The sequence below is a fragment of the Rissa tridactyla genome, chromosome 2 (assembly GCF_028500815.1).
Source record: "Rissa tridactyla isolate bRisTri1 chromosome 2, bRisTri1.patW.cur.20221130, whole genome shotgun sequence".
Taxonomy (NCBI): Eukaryota; Metazoa; Chordata; class Aves; order Charadriiformes; family Laridae; genus Rissa; species Rissa tridactyla.
In genome coordinates, this window is record NC_071467.1 from 137,450,190 (window position 1) to 137,470,923 (window position 20,734).

General features: G+C 40.7%; 1 protein-coding gene across 1 annotated transcript in view; it reads right to left on the reverse strand.

The window, feature by feature from the left end:
* Window positions 1-19,004, reverse strand: part of SCIN (scinderin) — a 51,369-nt gene extending 32,365 nt beyond the window's left edge. Inside the window, exons 1-3 of the mRNA XM_054192800.1 lie at window positions 18,798-19,004; window positions 12,941-13,095; window positions 11,296-11,457 (exon numbers count right to left, since the gene is read on the reverse strand). Coding sequence (XP_054048775.1) covers window positions 11,296-11,457; window positions 12,941-13,095; window positions 18,798-18,996 — 516 coding nt within the window. The 5' untranslated portion in view covers window positions 18,997-19,004. The remainder of the gene's footprint in view (window positions 1-11,295; window positions 11,458-12,940; window positions 13,096-18,797) is intronic.
* Window positions 19,005-20,734: the final 1,730 nt, after the last annotated feature.

Here is a 20,734-nt window from a genome sequence, read left to right on the forward strand (position 1 = left end):
CTCAGTCTCAGAATAGTAAGAGTTTTGGTTTGACTGAGTTTTATCCTAAATACAGATACATCTTCAGCTATCTAAAGAACCTGAAACTCCTGAATTTGCTACTGCAAATTGTTTTTATTTTATACCTGTTCCTCTTCTATGCTACTTCAGCAGTGCTGGTTCTCTTCTGTGGCAAGAAACAAAGTAATTTCAAAATCTCAAGGAAAACTCTGACTGTATCTGCTACTCAAAGGTAAAGTTAGATTTTTCAATCCAGTTTTTATTGTGGTGACTTTTTGCTGTATAAAGATATTTAGCATACACTCTGCTGCATCAAACCACAAAAACAGCTCAACTGCCGACAGATGACACAGGTGTTTTCAATAAAAAGTCTTCTTCACTGGAAGATTTTTCCTCAGTGTACAGCTGATCCAATGCTCACAAACGTTTATTAAGCTCAGATTAATGCAAGCCCTTCCAAGCGTAGTTATCACAAAAGTCTTTATAAATTACTTCTAAAGATGTGAGGAATACACAGTTTTTCTGGTCACTTAAACCACCAAGTTCCTCCCCAGCAGAAGATGGACACATACCTGGTCCCCCTTCCTGCCTCAGGAACTGACTAAAATAAAGACAAGAGACACATCTGTAAAAGAAGCCTCCATTCAGGAAAGATAGCACCTAGGAGTAAGCTGCTGCCACAGGTGCAGTCAACCCCATCAGAGCTGCCACCTTTACAAGGTGTTCCTCAGACACTGCAGCAGTGGCTCTTCATGTTGATGAGCAAGGGCTCTGGTGGCATGAACCCACTCCTAGATTCCATCTTGCAGGCCTTCAAGGCCTTCCTTTCATCTGGCTGAATAGGTAGTGAATGGGTACGCCCTGCACATGACCAGGAAAGAACGATTTAACCGGAACGGAGCATATTCCCAAGGCACTTCTTAGAAAGGAGGGCCACCATAACCGGCCTAAGACAGGTAACCTAATCCAGTCACACTACAGACCAAGCACCACCAGTTTTGGCAAGTCCCATTATTCATCCTGAATGCAAAGCATTTCAAAATAAAGAATTTAGATTTCAGTCTTGATTAAAATTACTAAGAAGAGGCAGAACATAAGATGCAGAGCCACTAGAGGCTGAGCTGGAAGGAGCTAGTCAAAGGAAATTAATCAACTTGGCTGGTTGTTTTTTTATCCCCTCCCTTCTTCTGGAAGAAAGTAATTTGATTCTTCTTCATATGATTCTATCAAATAGTCCAAATAGTACAGCAAGAAAAGGACATAGTTGTTTTCAACTTTAAAAAAAGGTTGAACTGGTTTGTGTTCATCTACAATGCAAACAACAAGGACTTAATCAGAGCCCTCACTGAGCAAATTATTGGGGTCTTAGTTTTACTATGTGTATACAAACGTATAAAACTTAGATTTGAGATTAAAACCGGTTTCATTCAAAAAAAGTTTTTTAAGCTAATTCTGCTGACCACTGCTGTTATTTAATAGTACTTGAAATGGTGGCTTGAGACAAGTGAGAGATGAAGTGTAGCTTCTCAGTACTAGCAGATGCAAACTTTTAGAAGACAGCTGACATTGATGCCATCTGCATGCAAAACAGTGCTGATACCTTCTGATATTTACTTTTCACCATCTTGGACACAAAAAAAATAAAATAAAACCAAACTCAGTGATCTCACAGCCAAGTTCCCTTCACTTCCCTTTGGAAGCATCCTTCAAAGACAAAACTTTAAGCTTACGTCAGGATTACACAGATTCCCAGAACTGGATCCCTTTCAACTTGCAGATGTTATGCAATGAAAGCTGTGAGATTTTCAGCTTGCCTTTACCAAACTGACTGTAGGCTTAAGACAAGGAAGGAAAAAAAAAAAAAAAAGAAGCTTCCAAGTTCTAGTTTAAGTACTGTCAGCTTACTAAGTATCCAGAATCTGGAGACATACTTGGCTTCAGGTCTGAACCTTATCTTAAATCTGACTTTCAACATTTACACAGGAAAAAAAAATAATATCTGTGCATACTTGGAGAAACAAAATTTTCTGAAGAATTAATGAAAGACTGCCTTGAGTGTGTAGAAAGTCAAACATTTCAATTTAAGCACATTTCTTTATATAGTTATTATAGGCATGCACTGCTTCAGCCGTCTTCTCCCAAATTTTGGGAGACTTCCCAAAACACAGACGCCTTCAGTTTCCGAGAATTTTGGCACTCGAACTTACCCATTCTGATCTTGGCTTACCTCCTACTAATTGATCTTATTTGAAATTATGTGAGAAAACAGGAGTCACTAGAGATATAGCAGCAATAAACAGGAACTCTTTCTTTAACAGAGTCTACAGAAGCAATAAGGAAGAAGACATATAGAGAATTAGCTGAAGAGGTTAAGCAGCTCAGCATGCATGCTGCAATTCATGGCGATTAGTCGTTCAAAAAGGTTAAAAGTTCAGTTTCAGTTGTATGAGTCAGCCTTCTCTTGGTCTTTTGGTAACTGACCACGCAACCTCAAACAAGTATTCTCATCTACAAAATGAATAGTATTTACTGTACTGACCACAAAGGATATTGTGAGACTTAAATTGTCACTGCAAATTACAAAGACCTTTACTTCTCAGACAATAAATTCACATTTTCTTTTCTCAGCATCTCCTAAAGGTCCCACTGCACAGCGCGCCCTGGCTACCCTGCATTCACAGTGTATTCTCCCACTTTGCCTTCAGTCTGCAAGTGACTAGACTGAGCTCTCCAACAATCCACTGGCTCTAGGCTGAAAATCAGCCTGAGGAAGGAGAAAGGCCTTTGAAAATCTACAGTAATGGATTTCATATTTTTGATTTGCAGACTTCATTATTTTCCTTATGGAGTCCACCTTCCAGAACTACAGAAACATTCCCACAAAATGATGTGGTCTAAATACTTTTGTCCTAAAATAAAATAATTACATATGAAATTTTGTTATCTGTAACCTTGAGAAACCTTGTGTGGTAAGGTTTTTTCCTGCTGCATAAAAAACCCCACCTGAATCAACAAGCAGTGTCTGAAAACATCCTTGATCTGGACTTCACATGGATGACCCATACCATTCCTATAAGCTCCATGTTCCCTAGTTATTTAAAAAATAGTGATTTTAAAAGGTAGAGAAACAAGAACCTGATTCCTTTCGGCACTAGATATCAAAGACAGCATTCTTTTTTAAAACACTGACAGCTAAACTTCACATACTGTGTAATTTAATAGAAGGAAGTGAGCAGCCACAAGTCATGAAAGTGTCCCAGAGTAGATAACATTTCGTTATATTTACTATGAGCACTAAACAAATACCTTAAGCATTCAGTGCTACAAGCCTTCAGGAGCTTAGATTCAGTTAATTCTCTCTTCCGAAGTCAAATCTTCTCAATTGTTTTTAAATGTATCTAATTTTGAGGCCTCATGGTAGACATTCAGCTGGATATTTACAAGTTTGTCTTCCTGATGCAACTTACCCATTTCATTCTCCACACAGATTGGTTTTCTAACAATTTAAAGCCAGAAAAAGATATTTTTAAAAGTTAAAGCCACAAGGCTAATATTTAGATCTGGATTTAACTGAAATACAGTCAGCTAATTATCTAACCATGTCCAACAGACCTGAGGCACCCGAGGCACTGAGCCTTTGGCTTGTATTTTATTACTCATGTATTTATTTTTAGACATATATGTAGTGCTCAACTAGGGACATAATAAGGTATTCAGCTTTAGCTCACTCAGTGCTTTCACAATTTCTTAGCTGTACTACACCTTCACTATTTTTAGGCTTGTTTTGCTAACCTTATTTTGAATTGGCCAGCTGACAAAAAAATGTTTCCAATAAAATGAAAATAGAATAGAAATGTTCACTCCCCTCAAAAAAAAAAAAGGAACTTCATTCATCAGTAATTCCTGTGACAAGCCCAGTTTATTTTCAGAAGTTTGTACTAGCAGTATTTATTTTTCGTAATCTCTTTAACAGAGTTTGAGAGATGCTATGAAGAGTCCCATTCTGCTACCCGATATTAATGGTTGTTGATATCAATATCCTTGTTGGATCACAGTGGAACAATTAGCAGCTTAGAGTGAGAAAATGTTGTCATGAATAATCACAATGACTGCTCCAGAGTTCCTGAGGAAGGTTGGGAAGGCAAACCGGGTCTGTGATGTGCAGACTGTGGTCATATTGAGGTCTCTCCTCATCTGAACGTCTCGTGGTCTTTGGGGCATGCAGTTTGGTTTTCCAGTTCTAAAGTATCAGGAGTCACTACTTTTATTCTTAATAGCTCAGTTGCTGAGGCACGGCTATGGAAACAGAGGTTCTTAGTGCAAAAAAGACCTTCAGCTAAACCCCCCTCACTCATGTGAAACACCACATTCTCTTTACCCCCACAACTCCTACAAAAGGGTGAAAAGCAAGAAAAGAGGGTTTTTAAAGTTATTACTTCCTTAATTCCTCTCTTCTCTTTGGCTTAGCTGCCTCTGTTTATTAGAATCAGATCAGAGGCTGGGCAAATAACCACATCACAGAAAGCCACAGCTTCTGTGGTTCACTGGTTTCACAGTAGGTAGGTAGAAGAAAGGCTTGTAAAGAAAGGTGGGTCAGGAGGAGAGGAGCTGTGATACAGGAGTGCCCAAAGGACCCACACATGCGAGTGAACTTAAGACATCACTCTCCTTGAGGGAAGTAGAAAAAAGAAAACCTATCGAAGTTATGGGCAAATTGAACATGCATGAGTATTAGCAAAGCTTTTATATGTATGTTATCATGCTCCTGTGTTTGTATCGGAATACTTGGCATGTGCTTAGCTGAAACTGCATTCATTCTCTTCATGGTCATTACTAAACAGCTGTTCTGATAAGGCACAAGTTCATTCTAGCTGAAACTGGTTTTGTTAAAGTCTAGTCTCTAAAATTAACAGATTTAAAGGAAAATGCCAATACAAAATGCAGAGAGACTTGCAAAAAAAGCTTTTATATGAACTGCAAGCAACAGAAATACTTCCAGTGCCTTCAGTTCTGTAAATAAAAGTATTTGTAAACTAATGCGCTTTACCTTGGAGTTTATAATTCAAATACCAAGTTCTTGGAAACTAAATGGAGACCCCTAAAGCAAGAATGTAGAGCTTTTTGTGCTAAATCAAGAAAACAGAGTGTAAATGTTGGGGAAAATAACTGAACAGTAAAACTGAATAAAAGTGACTAGGATACAGTACTTTTTGTCAGTTCACTGATATTCAGTTTTTTAGGAACTGACATGTATATTAAGAAGAATGTTTGGATTGAACCAGGTTAATATAGACCTCTGGAGACATTTTTCTCCTTAAATTATTCAGTGTTTTTTTTTTCTTTATTGGCTGTTAAATTCTTGATATAGGCAGGGAAAAGAAAAAAATAATTTCACATATTCATCAAATCTGCCTTTTAACATTTGTTGAAACTGTAATACAGTGACCCATTGAAAGTTGTGGAGTTTTGATAATCCAAAACAAACTCTGAATTCATTCAGCCAGAACACTGCTGAGGCCACCACAAGCCTGGCCCTGGTATAATTACAATAGTGTCTTTGTAATCAGTCTTGAAGTCTCCCAGTTGATTCAACTGGAACAAATTGCCAGAATAAAAATAAGTCAGATGTACCACAGTCATACACTTACTACGTTCATTTTTCCTCTCACACCTGTTTTGCTAGTATATTCTGGGAATAGCTGTTGCTACTAGGAGGATATTTATTCTAAATAAGAGCAGCTCAAGCAGCAAAACGTCTGGATTTCCCATAGCATCAGAAAGACAAGTAACCTAACTAAATCCTTGTGCATATATGTATGTCCCATCCACCTGAACCTTTAATGGTGGTCTCTGTTTCAGCCACTTTTCTGTGTACAAGTGGGGGTGAGGAGAAGCTTTCCTGTCCATAGGGTAAGAAGGAAAACTACATACCCTGAATACTCTAACTGAAGTGGGCAAAAAAAAGGCTTGTTATTTATTTTTCTCCATCTAATGACCCAGGGACTACAACAATTTCCAGAATGCTGGAGTTCACACTACTGGAGCTGTCAAAGTGATTGGTTCACAGACTTACTGAAAAACGAGATGCTTGCTTACTAAGATACACTGTGCATAGCTGTAATCACATTTTTAAACTATTAATAAGTCCATAAAGTTAATGAAGAACTAAAGCAGTTTAGTTCTTCCAAGCTCTGCCACTTGTTTGGCAGCTCCCTGCTACAGCAGGGCAATAGTTTAACTCAGCTGGGGGAAACTGGGGAAGAGGTTAGTTGTAGGAGAAACATGTGAATGAAAAACATGGAAAAAGGACACGACTAGTCAGCTGTTAGTGCCAGAGAAAGCAACTAGAAGAGAAACTTAACAGTGATGAACTCCATCATGCAAGAATCTGCTCTTCCATTCCTGTTTACACCCAAACAGTGATTTTATTAAAGTGCTGACTGTGAACTGGTTTCTCTAAAGGAAGAGAAGCAAAGGCACCTAGAAGAGATAGTGCAGGCAAGAAGGCAGGGAGATTACAGAAGCAAGGAAAATTTCAACTTTGTTTAAGGTTGCAATGTGATGCTGAGTCATACCCTGTAGTCATAACCATAAAGCAAGTATCTGTCCTCTTGATCCTTTACTGTTAAAAAGCAGAAGTTAATTTTTTTGTAAACATAACAATCTATAGCAAGTTAACAGTTTTTTATAAAAAGCAGCTGTGAATAAAAAAAAAACCAGCCTTTTTTGCTTGGTGAATTTTTTCCCAGGTCTTCATGAAAGACAGCAATCTTTTTCCTTTTGACATAATACCTAAGTCAGGAGTTCAAGTAGGAACATACTGACAATATGCTGACATATAAAAGCATCACAATAGCTTTATTCAGTCTCACACTTTTGAGTTCTAACATCATAATATTCACTTGTGATTCATGGAGCCCTTGAGATGTACTTATGTTGATTGCCGGATGGCACAAGTTGTTTTTAAGCACATCGCAGGCTCTTAAATTTCAAACCAGCAACCCCGTGTCTGTTTATAAATCAGTTTATAAGCACCCCTATGGGAATGGGAAGGATGGACAACTGCATGCAGTTTACCTTCAGTCTTCACTTAACTTGAGACATAGTTAACACCTCAACATCTGCATTCTTCCTTTGGGAAGAAGGGTAACATTTTATTAGCAGAGCTTTGTACTGACAAAACTTTCCAGCCTCGATCAGGCCCAAGCTCAGAACTGCTTGTTACTTATCACAAACCTTATTTTACCAAGGGTCTCCTAATTCCTTCCAGGAGGCTGAGTGGTACACTGCCCTCTTCCTGCCCCCTGCAGTCACTTGACTCATAGCACTGCTGCTGCCTCCCATCAAGAGGGAAGTCAGCCAGACAGAACCAAGTCTTACATTTTACAAAGCTCTATCTGAACAAACGTGTAGAGAATATTTAAAGGATACAACTATAGACAGCCTTCATACAGCAGAGCTTCCCAAACAGAGTTGAGAAGCGTTCAGTAAAATCAGCTGGTTACTTCATGCTGTTTTATTGTATTGCTACTCCCATTACTTCTGCTCCATGTTTTGATAACCAGCCAAATAATCAACAGGTCCCAACATTCACATTTTGTACATCACCAGTGTATACCAATGCACGTAGAGTGAATTTCACAATACTGAAAAGTTTCCTTCCCACTTTAAACCAATCACTAAGAAAGTTGACAAAAGAGATTAAAATCTTTAGCACATCTTATCAGAAATATACATATATAAGATATATTAACATATGCATCTGGATAATACTAAAATAGCCTGGGGAACAGCATGTATGTTATTCACTGAGTGGCACAATGATTAATCTATTTCCTTCCTTCCCATTTTCCATGCCCTCTTTTGCTCCTTGCTCTTTTGAGAATTTGTCTTGGTGATGGAGGAAGAAAGAGGGATGTGGCTGGAGGATGGGGTGGTGCAGGGAGAGCTGCATCTGGAGGTAAAGGGGACAGCACAGACCAAGGACAGACAGTTTATAGCCACCAAGAACTGCCAAACCCATCCTGGTGCTTCTCAGGTGGGACACCAGGAAGAGCTCAGCACCCTCCAACCAAAAGGATGGAATGGGAAGTGAGGCAGAAGACCATGGCTTCTGGGAGGACTTGAGCACAGCTACGCCAGGACAGGACGCACCAAGCGGCACCTGACAAGGTAAAGTGTGCTTTACTCCAGGCCTGTACAAAACCTTCTCAGCAACTGCCTTGCACTTGTCTTGCCTGCCCTGTCCCAAGGGCTCCCTTACAGGGAGATTCTCAGGTTCATCAAGGACATGTCATGGAAATCCCTTGTAGAAAAAAATTAAAAAATAAAATCATAAATCTGGGTCTGGCACTCCAGGCACCCTCCTGGATCACTCATTGCACTGGAACATCAGTCTGGTGGTCACAGCGCTCATGTGATGGTCTTACAGGAGACTGAATAAAAGGTCTTTACACATTACATACAGGTAATGACTCCACTCATATCAAAGACAGTGTTTTCTCTGCCATCTGCAGCTATTTTCTATTCCAGCCTAGAGAGTTCAAAGGAGGCAAGATAAGACCTGGGCAGGATATTTGAAGTGCTGTAGATGTGGTTTAGTACCATATCTAGGTATGAGGTAACCATCAGAACCTGAACTGTAAATATACGAACCTAGCTGGAAATGCACATAAACGCTTTTTACTTAAGGCATTTTCACTGGGAAGGAAACCTTAGTGACTTTAATGATTTTATTCCTGATCATTATTATCTTTCTTAATTTTCCCTTATCTGTTCAAACCACAGGTTTCAAATACTGCTGTAATTGAGCTCAGTGGGAAATCTTATATGATTTTTCATTATATTAGGTAAAGCGGCTTGATAAAACGTAACAGCAAATGGACTGCATAAGCGGTTTTGCAGTGCCATGGAGACCATCCTTCTGGTTAGCTAAGACATTGGGGAAAGTAAGTCTTGGAAATTCATCTTATTTGACATGCTACAATAATTTGATATTAAAAGCACTGACCATAAGCTCATTATTTTATGCAATTACTGCCCATTATTCTCAGACAATGATTCAGTAGTGCCCTGCAATAAATCCCAAGACTCAAGAGCAACCCTATTTAAGATTAATTTTATTTCAATTAAGGAATCTACTTGAGCCAAAATCTTTTTTTTTCTTTTTTTAAAGGATCCCTAAATTCAATTAAGAGCTCCTGTAAACCCATTTATAATGAACCTCTAGTCATGGACCCATGGAAAATTTCAATCTGAAATACAGTTAATTCAGCTTGAAATATAGTTCATAGAAAATACACTGTCACAGTAGAAATTGTGAGCAAGTTTTACACCACACCTATTTCACTATTGAAAGTTACTAGACTTACATATTTTCATCTTGAAGTATGTCACGCATTGCCTTTTCATCCCCCACAGAAAAGGTCTGGTTTATATCCTAACCTATGATGAAGTTACTACAAATGTCTGGATGCTGAAAGACTTTTTTCCTTAACACATCCAAGGAAACACATCCCACGTATACCACTGACACGGCAAGACCAAAGAACTGTTGTTAGTCATGTGATTTGACTGATATTTCCCATAGCGTGGTAAAGAAGATATCTAGATGTTCACGTCTAATCTTTCTTCCTGCAAAGGCACAGTGTTGCATTGCTGCTTAACCTCTGTCTTATCAAACAGGAAATCAGAAACCAGAGCGATGTTATACTAAAAAAAAAAAGAAAAAGGCTCATAATGTATGTTCAGTATTAGAAATCAAGACTTTAAAGCCATATTACGTTTGAATTACTTAGTGACAGTGCTGTCCTCTCGACAAGTCTCATCAAAAGGGATGAACCCCAAGCTATACACATAATATCACTATTACCTATAGTGTGTTTCATCAGTGTCATTGCCACCTCTGTGGTGGGACCTGAGTATTAGGTGAACTGGGTAACTGTGGCACAATGAGGATCAGGACAAACCAAATTAATGGAGTACCCCCAGTTCCATGGGGTGTCCATGGGAGGTTAACTCCAAACCAGAAAACTCAAGCCCTGTGACAGCCTCACTGCAAACGCAGCATTTGCTATCAATGTTTAGTTCCAACTTTCCCATTTCCCGTGGGTTAACTCTGAAAGGGAATAGATGATTGAGTCTTCTATGCATTCTTAGTACAAAGTGTCATTGAGAGATAGCTGTTTGGATACTGATGACTTGGTTGTTTCGGATGATTAGACCACAGTGCCAAAGGATAAATGGGGATAATGTTAGGAAAACATTGGTTGTTGTTCTATCTGAAGGCTGCTAAGCATGATAAAATTCTAACAGACAATCAATATAGCTACTTCATACCAATATCTTCAATCATCACACCAGAGGATGCTTTTCAGAAGAAACAGCCAAACCCGTAACATGAGTTCAGAACTCCTTTTTCAATAGGTCATGGAACTCTTCTCTGAAATCTTGCTGAAATAGCTGACCACTTCCTTGTGAAGCATTACAATTAAGACCAACTGCAGTTGCTGTCTTGCAAATGAACTGGTTTTTTCTCATACACTCTTAGTTTTATACATGTCAGCATATCAGGCAGGGGAATACTTTCAAAGTGATAACTATCATCTAATAGCACAGACTACATCCCAGCTGCTACTTTTAGAATTAATTTTAAGACTTTGATACTAAGGTGACAGTACTATACTTTAAGTCATCTGGAGCGAGCAAAATTATCTTATCTGTCCACATGCTTCTGTGCAAAGTCTCTCTACTTGCTTTCAGCAGAAAGCCTTGAAGTATGGGATGGCTTCTCAAGTGACCTCTTGAAATACTGAAGTAGTTTTATAACATATTGTATGATAAGTTTATTATGACAACTTTTACAGCTTTTTTTTAGCGTGAATTGTCATGATCAAAGTTTTATGAGTATCAAGAAATGCTCTTAAGGGAAAGGTCCAATCTGTGTTCTGCTCTGAAGCCTAGCACTGATCCCATTCAGCTGGCAGACAGTGTCAAAGTCAGACAGGACTTACTGTGAACAGCTTAAGGTTCAAACATGAGTAGTAAAAAATGCCAATGCCTTGAGCGGGAAAGAGAACTGCTTACCGAAGGATAATCTGTGCATACTTCAGAAAACATTTAGGGCAGTTTTGAACCTTCAAAGTGTTGTGACACTAAAACTGATTTACTAAAGCAGATTCTTGTCAGTTTGTGTGAGTGACAAAATCAGTTGCACGGTTTAGGGGATGATTCAGACCTTAGAAGGGATGCTGCATCTCTTACTTTTCAGTGTGTTTTGCTCTAGGAAATACTTACAGTTCCAAGGTCAATAATGAAACAATCTCCTCTGTTGAAGCTGGTCCAAGCCAGGGGGACTTCTGTGGCTCTTACAACTCTCCGGCCCTTGATATGCAGAAGCCTCTGAGCACTCAGATCATTAGTAACAACATGATTAAATCCAGAAGCAACACCACCTGCCTGAGTAAAACAAAACAACAAAGCAGCAAGCTTTATTTTAGTTTGATTTCTCAAATTTACTGTTTTGCTACAGCTGAGGAGCTAGCAGGGCTAAAACATAGTTTATGCAGTGAGAGGTTAGCCAAAATAATATACTGTTTAACAGTGCTGGCCACAGACCAGACAGACTTGGGAAACACTGCTGCTGCTGAACTCTCAGGTGTGAGCCTTTGAGGAAGAAGATGTCACCCCACTTCAAAAGGTTTTCAGATGAATGGGGAAAGGGAAAGCACATTCCTGCATCATCCAGATAAGGTAATGCTGAACGACACTGTTAGGACAAAAGTCAGTAGGTTATCAAGTAAGGACTGAGGGAAAGCAGAGGGATATGGAGCTTCTGTACAAGTTTTCACAACTTCCTTAAATTCAATAGGTCTGGGTGTTTTAGTGCCTGGTTACGTGTAGAGGGAGGAGGCATTCCACAGCAGCTCTGTGATTTTCTGAAAAGAATATTTGCAACTTAAGAGGCAAGTTAGCAAAAAGCACCAAACTTGGGTAAGCGAGACCAAACTATTGATTTACAATCTATAAAGTGTAAATTTAAGCCTCATGTATTTCTGTAAACTGGTTCGTGAGGCTCTGTGAGGCAGTATTCTCCACTCCTCCACAAGAGGCAGATCTTGGGTTGGAATAGAAAATGTCTCTTGAAATTACAAAGAAAAAAAGTTATGTAAAGGAGTGGGCAGGTCACTGTCAAACTCTTATGCAAGCAGAGTTAAAAGCTTCAAACTGGTTTTGTAGACAAACCTACATAATGGGAAAAAGGCTGACTGAGCAATAGCTCCCAGAGCTCCTGCTGCAAGGAGACTGTCAGTACATGCATTATTTTATTCTTAAACACAGATGTCTCAAAAAATTTCCTTCCAAAGATTCTGTTTCTGGAAGTGGCACAACAAGGAGTCTGACAGTACAGCTTTTTAAAACATTTAACAAGTTTAGTGAAAAGTATTTGGGAGTATTTTTACCTACCTCAAAGAAAAAAATTGCAGTAGGACTGCAAAAGCACCATTTTTAGACTAAAATGAGGTTTTGGTCTTTTCCACTCTGCTCGTGTTTTTAACCACTTAAGCACACTGGGTTCTGCATTTGAACAAAATGATTCAGTCTACAACCTAAAATGGTTTCTGTGAAATTTGCTGCCTCCCGAACACAAAGAGTCCCTATGGTGAGCGCCCTTAGGCACACAAGTATGAAAACTCAGGATAGCTTGATGGGGGTGGGATGAAAGCGGGGCAGGGGGGAAAATCATTGGGAAAGCTGCTGCTTTCTGTACAAGTACTGGGACTCCTATAGTTTAGGATAGGTAGTTCAGATCTGAAACCACTAAAAATTAAGAAACAATTTTAAAACTTTCAGTAACAGATACAAAGTAAAAGATTTGTTTTTACTCGGAAGACAGTGTTACATACATTTTTAGAATATATTTTGACAGCTGGCACTTTACCTTGTATTTAATTCCTCCTTTGAAGTAGCCCACAAACTCAGTAGACTCATATCCTTGAATTTCTCTACTCTGCACAGGCTTTCCTCCTAAATAGTCATCCATTTGAACAGCAAAGATAGCTGCAGCTGTGCTTTCATCCTGGGTACATTCTTTCCCTGAAATAATATGAAATATTATGTCTATAAAGCACTAATGTAACTTTGAATTCTGCTGGAGAAATCATTTCTGTGACAATCAGGCACTGCCTTCAGCAGGTTGTAGAGCCCTTGTATGTTGCAACAAAACACTACACCGTAACCTTTTTCACCACCCAATGCATGATCATCCACACCATTTCTTAACTACTTGTAGAACTGCCTTCATAAGCAAAAAAAATGAAAGATAGCCAGGTTCGTCTTCTCTCAGTCTCTTTGAACAAGAGAATATTTTAATTAAGTTTAGCATGGCAAGTGTCTGCTGTAACGATTTTTGGACTTCGAGTTGAAGTGCAAAGACTAAGGAAGGTCATGTTAAAGGACTGATTAGATGGCAAACCATATATTTATGCTAAAAGCAACTCGCCAAGCCATAAAGTTAAAATCAGAAGCAGTCCTCTGGACACTATAATGAAGCAATGGGCATTTTGCATAGATAGCTTTTATTAGATCACCTGGTACAGCTGGGAGAAAGAAAAGCAGCTTTGGGGCTCAGATATTTACTTCATGAGGTCACACATCGTTTCGTACCTTTCAAAGATTAGCCTCTTCTCAGGAATGTGGCAAAATGGGCCCTTTAACTAGTGTGTTGATGGCCTAATCACACTGCAAAGCAGGTTGTATATTAAAACAAAACTTCTAGCATGGGCCCATACAGTTTTGATGAACATTTTCAGCAGTTTTGATTGTTTCAAGAGCAGTGCAAGTAGGATTGAGTCTCAAAAAACTAGCTTCTCAAGAACTTTTGAAGAGTGAGGAAAGGCAAGGTTTGCCGTTTGGTTTTTATTTGTTCTTTCTAAATAAGAGGAAGAAGCTGGTATACAAGCAACAGTTCTCAAGGGCAGCTTCTCACTTGCATTAACCATTTCTTTGCTTCTAGGTGACTGAGTGGAAAAATAGCACAGAGCTCCAGGCAGCCCAGACAGAGATACCTCTCTCAGGCTGTGGGAGAATGGGAAGTGTGTAGTGCGGTGTTGGTGTCACCTCAGGGTGTAATGAGTCATTGTTGTCACAGGAAGCCTGTCAGTAAGGCATTAGGAAAGAATAAAGCCTGGGGAAGGGGGGACAGGGATGCCTAAGTGGATCACCAAGATAGCTCCTCAGAGGGACAATAAATATGCTATTCATGGCCCAGCAGTGCAAATGCCACAAGACAACTCCCACTGCCCCCCAACAACTGTGCTTCTCTGAGAAGCAGTGCCACCACTGCCACCACCACAGCTTCTGTGGGGACACAGGTGCAATAGAAGCCTCCAGAAAGCAGCAAGGATGAAACAGGGAAGGGATCCAAAGAATAATGGAGACAGGGGGAAGAGAAAAGCATGAGGCCTTACCCAAAATGGTAAAAAAAAATAAGTTACTGAAAGGGGATAACACAAGAAGCTCTGAAAAAAATATCCCCATCACTCAAGTGACAGAAGAATTTGCTATGTGATAATACGCTTTCTTAGAACTGGGTACTTCCTTGAAGTTGGTGGCAAAGTTTTGTTCGCTTTTTGGTTTGTTTTTTTTTTTTTTTTAGGGTTAGTCATGCCCATTAGGACTAGATCCTTCAGGTTTATTGCTTGTAATTATACAGCAGGGTTCAGGGCTGAAGAAAATTGGTTTTGGAACAGTGTTAGAGATAAGAACAACCACCAGACTCAGTCTCTGAGCTGCTGTGCAGTAAAGTAGTCAGTGAAACCCTATTTAAATAAAGTGAGCATCAATCCAAATGTAGGTCATTCAAGCAGTATGGAAAACAGATTTACCTTATAGTTTGAGGCACAAACAACTATAAATAAGCCAGAATACAAAGCCAGACTGGATAAATCTTATCACTTAATCTCTGGGGACAAGGGTTAAAAAAATAGTTAAAAGTCCCATGCATGATTTTATTAAAGATATTAAGTGGGATAGAGTCAGGCTTACTCCCACAAGTGGCTTCATAGTGCCATTTCCACTAGTTATAATTTCAAGTCAAGACAGCTCCCTTCAGTTTAGTTTAGCTGCTAAGATATCCCTCAAGTGCCAGTGCAGACATCCAAATCAGGATCTCTAAGCAAAGGTAAAAATGGATACAGCTACCATGACAGACCCATATTGATTGCTTGGCCATGCCAACGTCACTGCAGCACCTGAGTTGGCTTGTTCAGAAACTACCTGACCTGGACAGCACTTCACCATATGTGAGGTAAAACATTGGCTTTCGCATAGGAAGCTTCAAGCCAATGGAACAACTGTGATAGTGGGAACAAAGGCAGGCCCAGAACCTCAGAGTAACCAGTGGTGGTTTGCTTAGATGCCCAGAGAAGCATTGCTGCCCTTAGGCATGGTTTTAGGATACTCAGGGATAAGTTTTACTAAGCAAAAAGCTGTGAAGGGGACTGTTAGGTAAGTCAAGTTGCATAATGTTTGAAATCCTTTCCTAAAAGTAACCTTCTATTGTAACAGTGGTCACCCATGTCTGAACTTTATACTAAAATAGTTGGTGTACTGGAACGATTTGAGTAGAAAGTTTTAAGTATTAGGTGACAAAAATCAGATTAAACAAGGATTTGTTGTCCCCTAGGACTCTGGTCTCAGGTAGTAATGAGACACATTTGGTGAAGAAATTCTGTAATTTGCTTTCTTTAGAAGTTTTTTTCCTAATTAGTTATTATTAGTTAATTCCAAATTCTCAAAACTTTTTTCTTTTGCAAATTCACATGTACTGTTGGTAAGGACAAAGTACCATGCAGGCTGTAGTTTCACAGCTGATAGACAGAAAAGGTGTGAAGTAATCCTCCCTCAGAGATCACTGTATGTTTCACCAGGAGTAAAAGAAATTCAGGTGCCTCCCTGCCCTCCATGGTCTTTAAAAAAGGCTCTTTCACTGTACACATTCCAGAGAAAATATTTCTCCTGTATAGCTTTCATATATTGTTGTAAATAGGTGTGGAAAGCTGTACATTTATCGAGTTCTTTAGCAACAACTTTAGTTTTATTAACCGAGAAAGGCAAAGTTTAACAACTTCAGAGACACAGTTCATTTATCAATATTTTTTCATACTGAACTATATGTTAAGAGAGAGAATACATTTAAGATAAAGCTTGCATTGCACTGAGTTAAAAAAAAATAAACCCCACACTAATCCTAGGATACAGTGCTAGTAAAGACTCTAACTTGCAAAGTAAAGGGGCAGAGATTTAGCATCCAAATTGTAACCAGAGATTCTGCATATTAGTCACATCTGTCTACATTTTAGTTTTCTGAAGAAACACTTTGGAAACACGTTCACCTCTGTTTAAAGAGAAGTCAAAAGGGGAGGAAGGAGACAGTTCAGCTGTTTGCATGGGACTGTGCCATTCACCCTGCTAGCTGAAGAGCCGGCCTGGGCTGTTAAAAACATACACAGAGATAAAAGCCAGAGAGGGATGAGGGAGAAGAGCTATTCTGAGAGTGTAGGGTGTACCTTGGGAGAGCTAACCCATCACTCATCTCCTGGCTGTTTACATCCTGCCCAGGTGTGAGAATTTGTACAGTTTGGTCACTTTAACCCTAGGATGCCAGTCACAGCACAAGACTGCATCAAGGTCACAGACCATCCTCCCATAGTCTAGACTTCCTATGGGTATACCCAAGGGTACCCTACCTACCCCATGGGTATACCCAAGCTAGGTATTAGGACGACTTTTACCACTATATAATATGAAAATTCAATGGTCTGCTTTTATTATGAATTGGGGATCTTTTTTGGTAAAGTCAGAATCTGTTCAGGCTCAAAGCTACCACATGAGACCACAATAACACACACCACATGACAGTCAGGGGTAGTGACAGTGTCGCCAAATCACAAGTCCCTTGTTAAGTATCAAAGTCCAAAGCGTGCAGGTTTTCCATCAATCTCATTTCACAAAAGTTCTTTGCATCCCAAAGTCTGACTGTAATTACTGCTGTTACCGTTCAGAGACTGCTTATGGGAAGTCTTTAGAAAAACCCTACTGAGGTCTTCCTGGCCCACAGGTTATAAAACCTTTGCTCATGAGAGATAAGTTTGGTGTATGTAACAGTAGTGAGAATCAGTCATCAAAAAATACCAAAATTATTTCAATTCCTACTCTGAATGTGCTGCCCTTCCCCATACACCATGTATGAAGTCCTGATCTCCTGTTATTAAGCTTGCAGCAGTGTTTGAGCACCTCCGCCCCAATACTAGAATATCTTGCATGCAGAAAGGCATTTCCCAGCAGTTCAGCACTCTGCTGCCAACCTGCTAGTTGCATAAAAGAACGATGTGTGCCCTGAGTACCTGAAGCTATTTACAATATCTGGATATCACCCCACCAGCACGAGATGTGCATCAGCACATACAACTAAAGGTCTTCAGCCAACAGCAAAGAGGTTTTAATTAGTGCAAATATCAGTCACTTTTTACTTCACTTCCAGTTGCAAGAACTCTTCACATCTTTCCCTAGGAAGTATCTAATATACCTTAACTACTACATAAATAGTTCTAACTTCATTAACGAAGGTCTAAATAGCCAAACCCTGCTATTGACTAGCAGTGCTGTTGACATAAGAACATCTGCCAGAAATTCATTTATACTGCCATCTATGATTATACTCATCAGAGACAGACACTATCCCACATGCCAGCTGGATAACTCATAACACATGCAAAACTAAACAAGCTTCAAACATTTAGGCAAGAACAATCCCAGCTTTATCTGCTATTCTTTTTCAATGCATTCAAAAGTACAATGAGAACCACAGCAACTCAAACACATTAATGTTAATACACATTGACCTGTCTTTATGTGCATTCACCGAGATAATTGCCTACAAACACAAACCTTGTGATGGTGAAACAAGAACAAAGTAATAGATCTCAGGCGGCTACACCAGCAACTACTGTGGTCAGATGACTTGGTGACCAGGCAAGGAAGAGCCTCAAGAAAGCTACAAAAGATGAGGAAGTCACCTAAAATGCATCCTTATGTCAGACTCCTGTTTTTCTGTAAACACTCTGCTAGTCAAGGCTGAAGGCAAAAGACATCAATCCAATTCAGGTGTTCCCAGTTGCTTCAGGAAGGGCTTTGCTAGGCTGTCAGACTGATATTAAAGAGGTTTTACAGAAAACCTGGTGACTTTGCCTCCAACTTCTGTATCATCAGAAAGCAAAATTAGTCTACCTGAAAAAGGCAACATCTGGACACAAAACAGTGCAAGAATGCCACAGGGAGATGACATAGATGACATTTTGGTCCTAGTGGAAACAAAGGCAAGAAAACTCTTCATCTGAATGACGGCAGGATTTCACTTGCGAATCTTGGTTGGATGCAGCCAAGACTTGATTTTAACCCTTCCCCGCTTTTCCAAACTAACATCACAAAGCAAGCAAATGTTCACCTTTCTGTCATACCCCACCTTCTCATCCCCAGACCCCCTCTGCACCACCGCATCAGAAGTGGCAAGGCTTGGCATCGCCCAGATGCTTGGCCATAGCCCTACTTCTCTTATTAAGTGCCTCAACTCAGAGGCTTCACGCACGCAGTACTTCTGAAAAGGGAAGCGGAGGGGGGAAAAATCAGCTCCCGATTCCCTTTGGAACCCAGCAAGAAACTTCAGGAAGAGCCCGGGCACACACTGCCGACCGGCGCTGCCCCCCGGCCCCGAGCCCCCCGGCCCCCCCACTGCCTACCGAGCCAGTAGTGGAGGCGGTAGGCGGCGGCGGCGGGGCGGCGGACGGTGTGAAGCACCAGGTAGGCGTCCCCCACGAAGAAGTCGCCGTGGTGGCTGGGGGACACCGGCACCAGCTCCAGCCGCTCGACCCGCCACACCTGCAGCCCGTTCTGCCGCCCGGCTTCGGCGAAGGCAGGCGGGGGCCGGTCCGGGGCCATGGTGGCGAGCAAAGATGCAGCACCGCCGGCTCGCCCGCATCGCCTTTATAGGGCTCCGGCCCGGCCCCCCGGGCGGAGCGGGGCCGGCCCCGCCCGGCAGTCGGAGCCCGGCGAGGGGAGCCGCCGGTCCCCGCGGGGCAGCGGGATGCGCCGTCCCGTCCCGGCTCCCGCCGGCGGCCCCGGTGCAGGCTGGCTGAAGTTTTGTTCATTTTTTCGTTTCTAACACGCTGTTACGGTTTGAGAAACCCACAACAACTTATTGTCGTTTAGACAATTATTCCATCACTCCTCTGATCCCTCCCCACCCGGGAAGGGGAATCGGGGAAAAGCAAGGAAACACGAGGGTTGAAATACGTATAGATTGAATAGGATAGGACTAAATAATTCACATTAATAATACTAAACAACCAGTCTTGATCCCGATACCAATACAAAATATACAAGATCATACTCAGCCCGTTCTATCAGCAGGAAGCTGTGCACTCCCAGCAGGGGACAGCAAATGTGGGACACTGTGAGCGCCGTGGCTTCGGGAGGAAGGGAAGGGCTCAGGGGTCCGACACGGGGGCAAGAAGTTCTCTAGACCACCGCCATCAAGGGAGAGAGAGCACTTGGCAGCAAGCTTTCTAATTTATGTTGAATGTGACTTTCATGGTATGAAATAATCCTGTTGGCCAGATTGGGTCTCATCTCCGTCTCACTCCTCCTCATCCCGGCAGCTGGCGAGCACAAAAACACCAAGATCTTGAAACCCACATAGCATAGATGGCTATAAAGTAAATATTTTCACAAATTCAGACACTGAAGTCTTCTAGAAGTGCAGTTTTCCCAAGCGTTAGAAGAGAAATTAGTCCTGTGTCGCTTAAATCAGGACACATGCCTACAGAACTCACCCAGCACACCTTTTCTTTCTGTGCCCCAGAGCCGGTGCAGAGGTGTTATTAAAAAATCAGCCTTCCTTGCTGCAAATGGATCATTTTTCTCTATTCTAAAATGAGAAGGAAAAAAAATAAGTTAAGAAAGCAAAGCACAACCAGCCTAATTCAGTAGCTATGGGTGTTATCGTGCTGTGTATTTTGCCTATATAATTATCACATCTGCCTTGTTTTTGTAAGCTGTTCATATCAGAATACAAATAGTTTTTAGAGCTTGCACTCGCTGCTGGGCTCTTTTTTTTACCCCGTGTTGGAATGGCAAACCACAACTCTCATTCCCCATCCAGTAATTTCATTCTGTTTGTCCAATATTGCCATAAATCTTTTTGTAGGGGGAAAATTTTTGTATCTTTTTGAAGATTACAAATGAAGCCCAGAATTTGTATAAATTTCCCTTTCTCAGAAAATGTAAAGCATTGTGCTGGTGTTTTTCCAACATCATGCAACAGCAACCCAAAAAGGTTAAACTTACTTCCTCCTTGTCCTTTATAAATGGTTGGTACATCATCCTAACATGTCATTACAACATGAAAATTATAGGAAATCACTGCTTTCATCTGATATTGTAGGAGGTAGGTTAATCTGGATAGGATACAGATAGGTACAGCTCAAGCTGTCTATATATTTCAGAGAGGGTTGTGTTTACGTCCATTATTTTATCCACCTGGATTAATTTTGAGGCTCGTGATTTGCCCACTAGTTTGTTTCAGCAAGTTAATACAAGCAGAGTGCAATTATTCACCTGCAGGTGGATTGGGGCTACCTCAATAAGGAGGGAGAGGCACTGCTAAATGCAACAGATG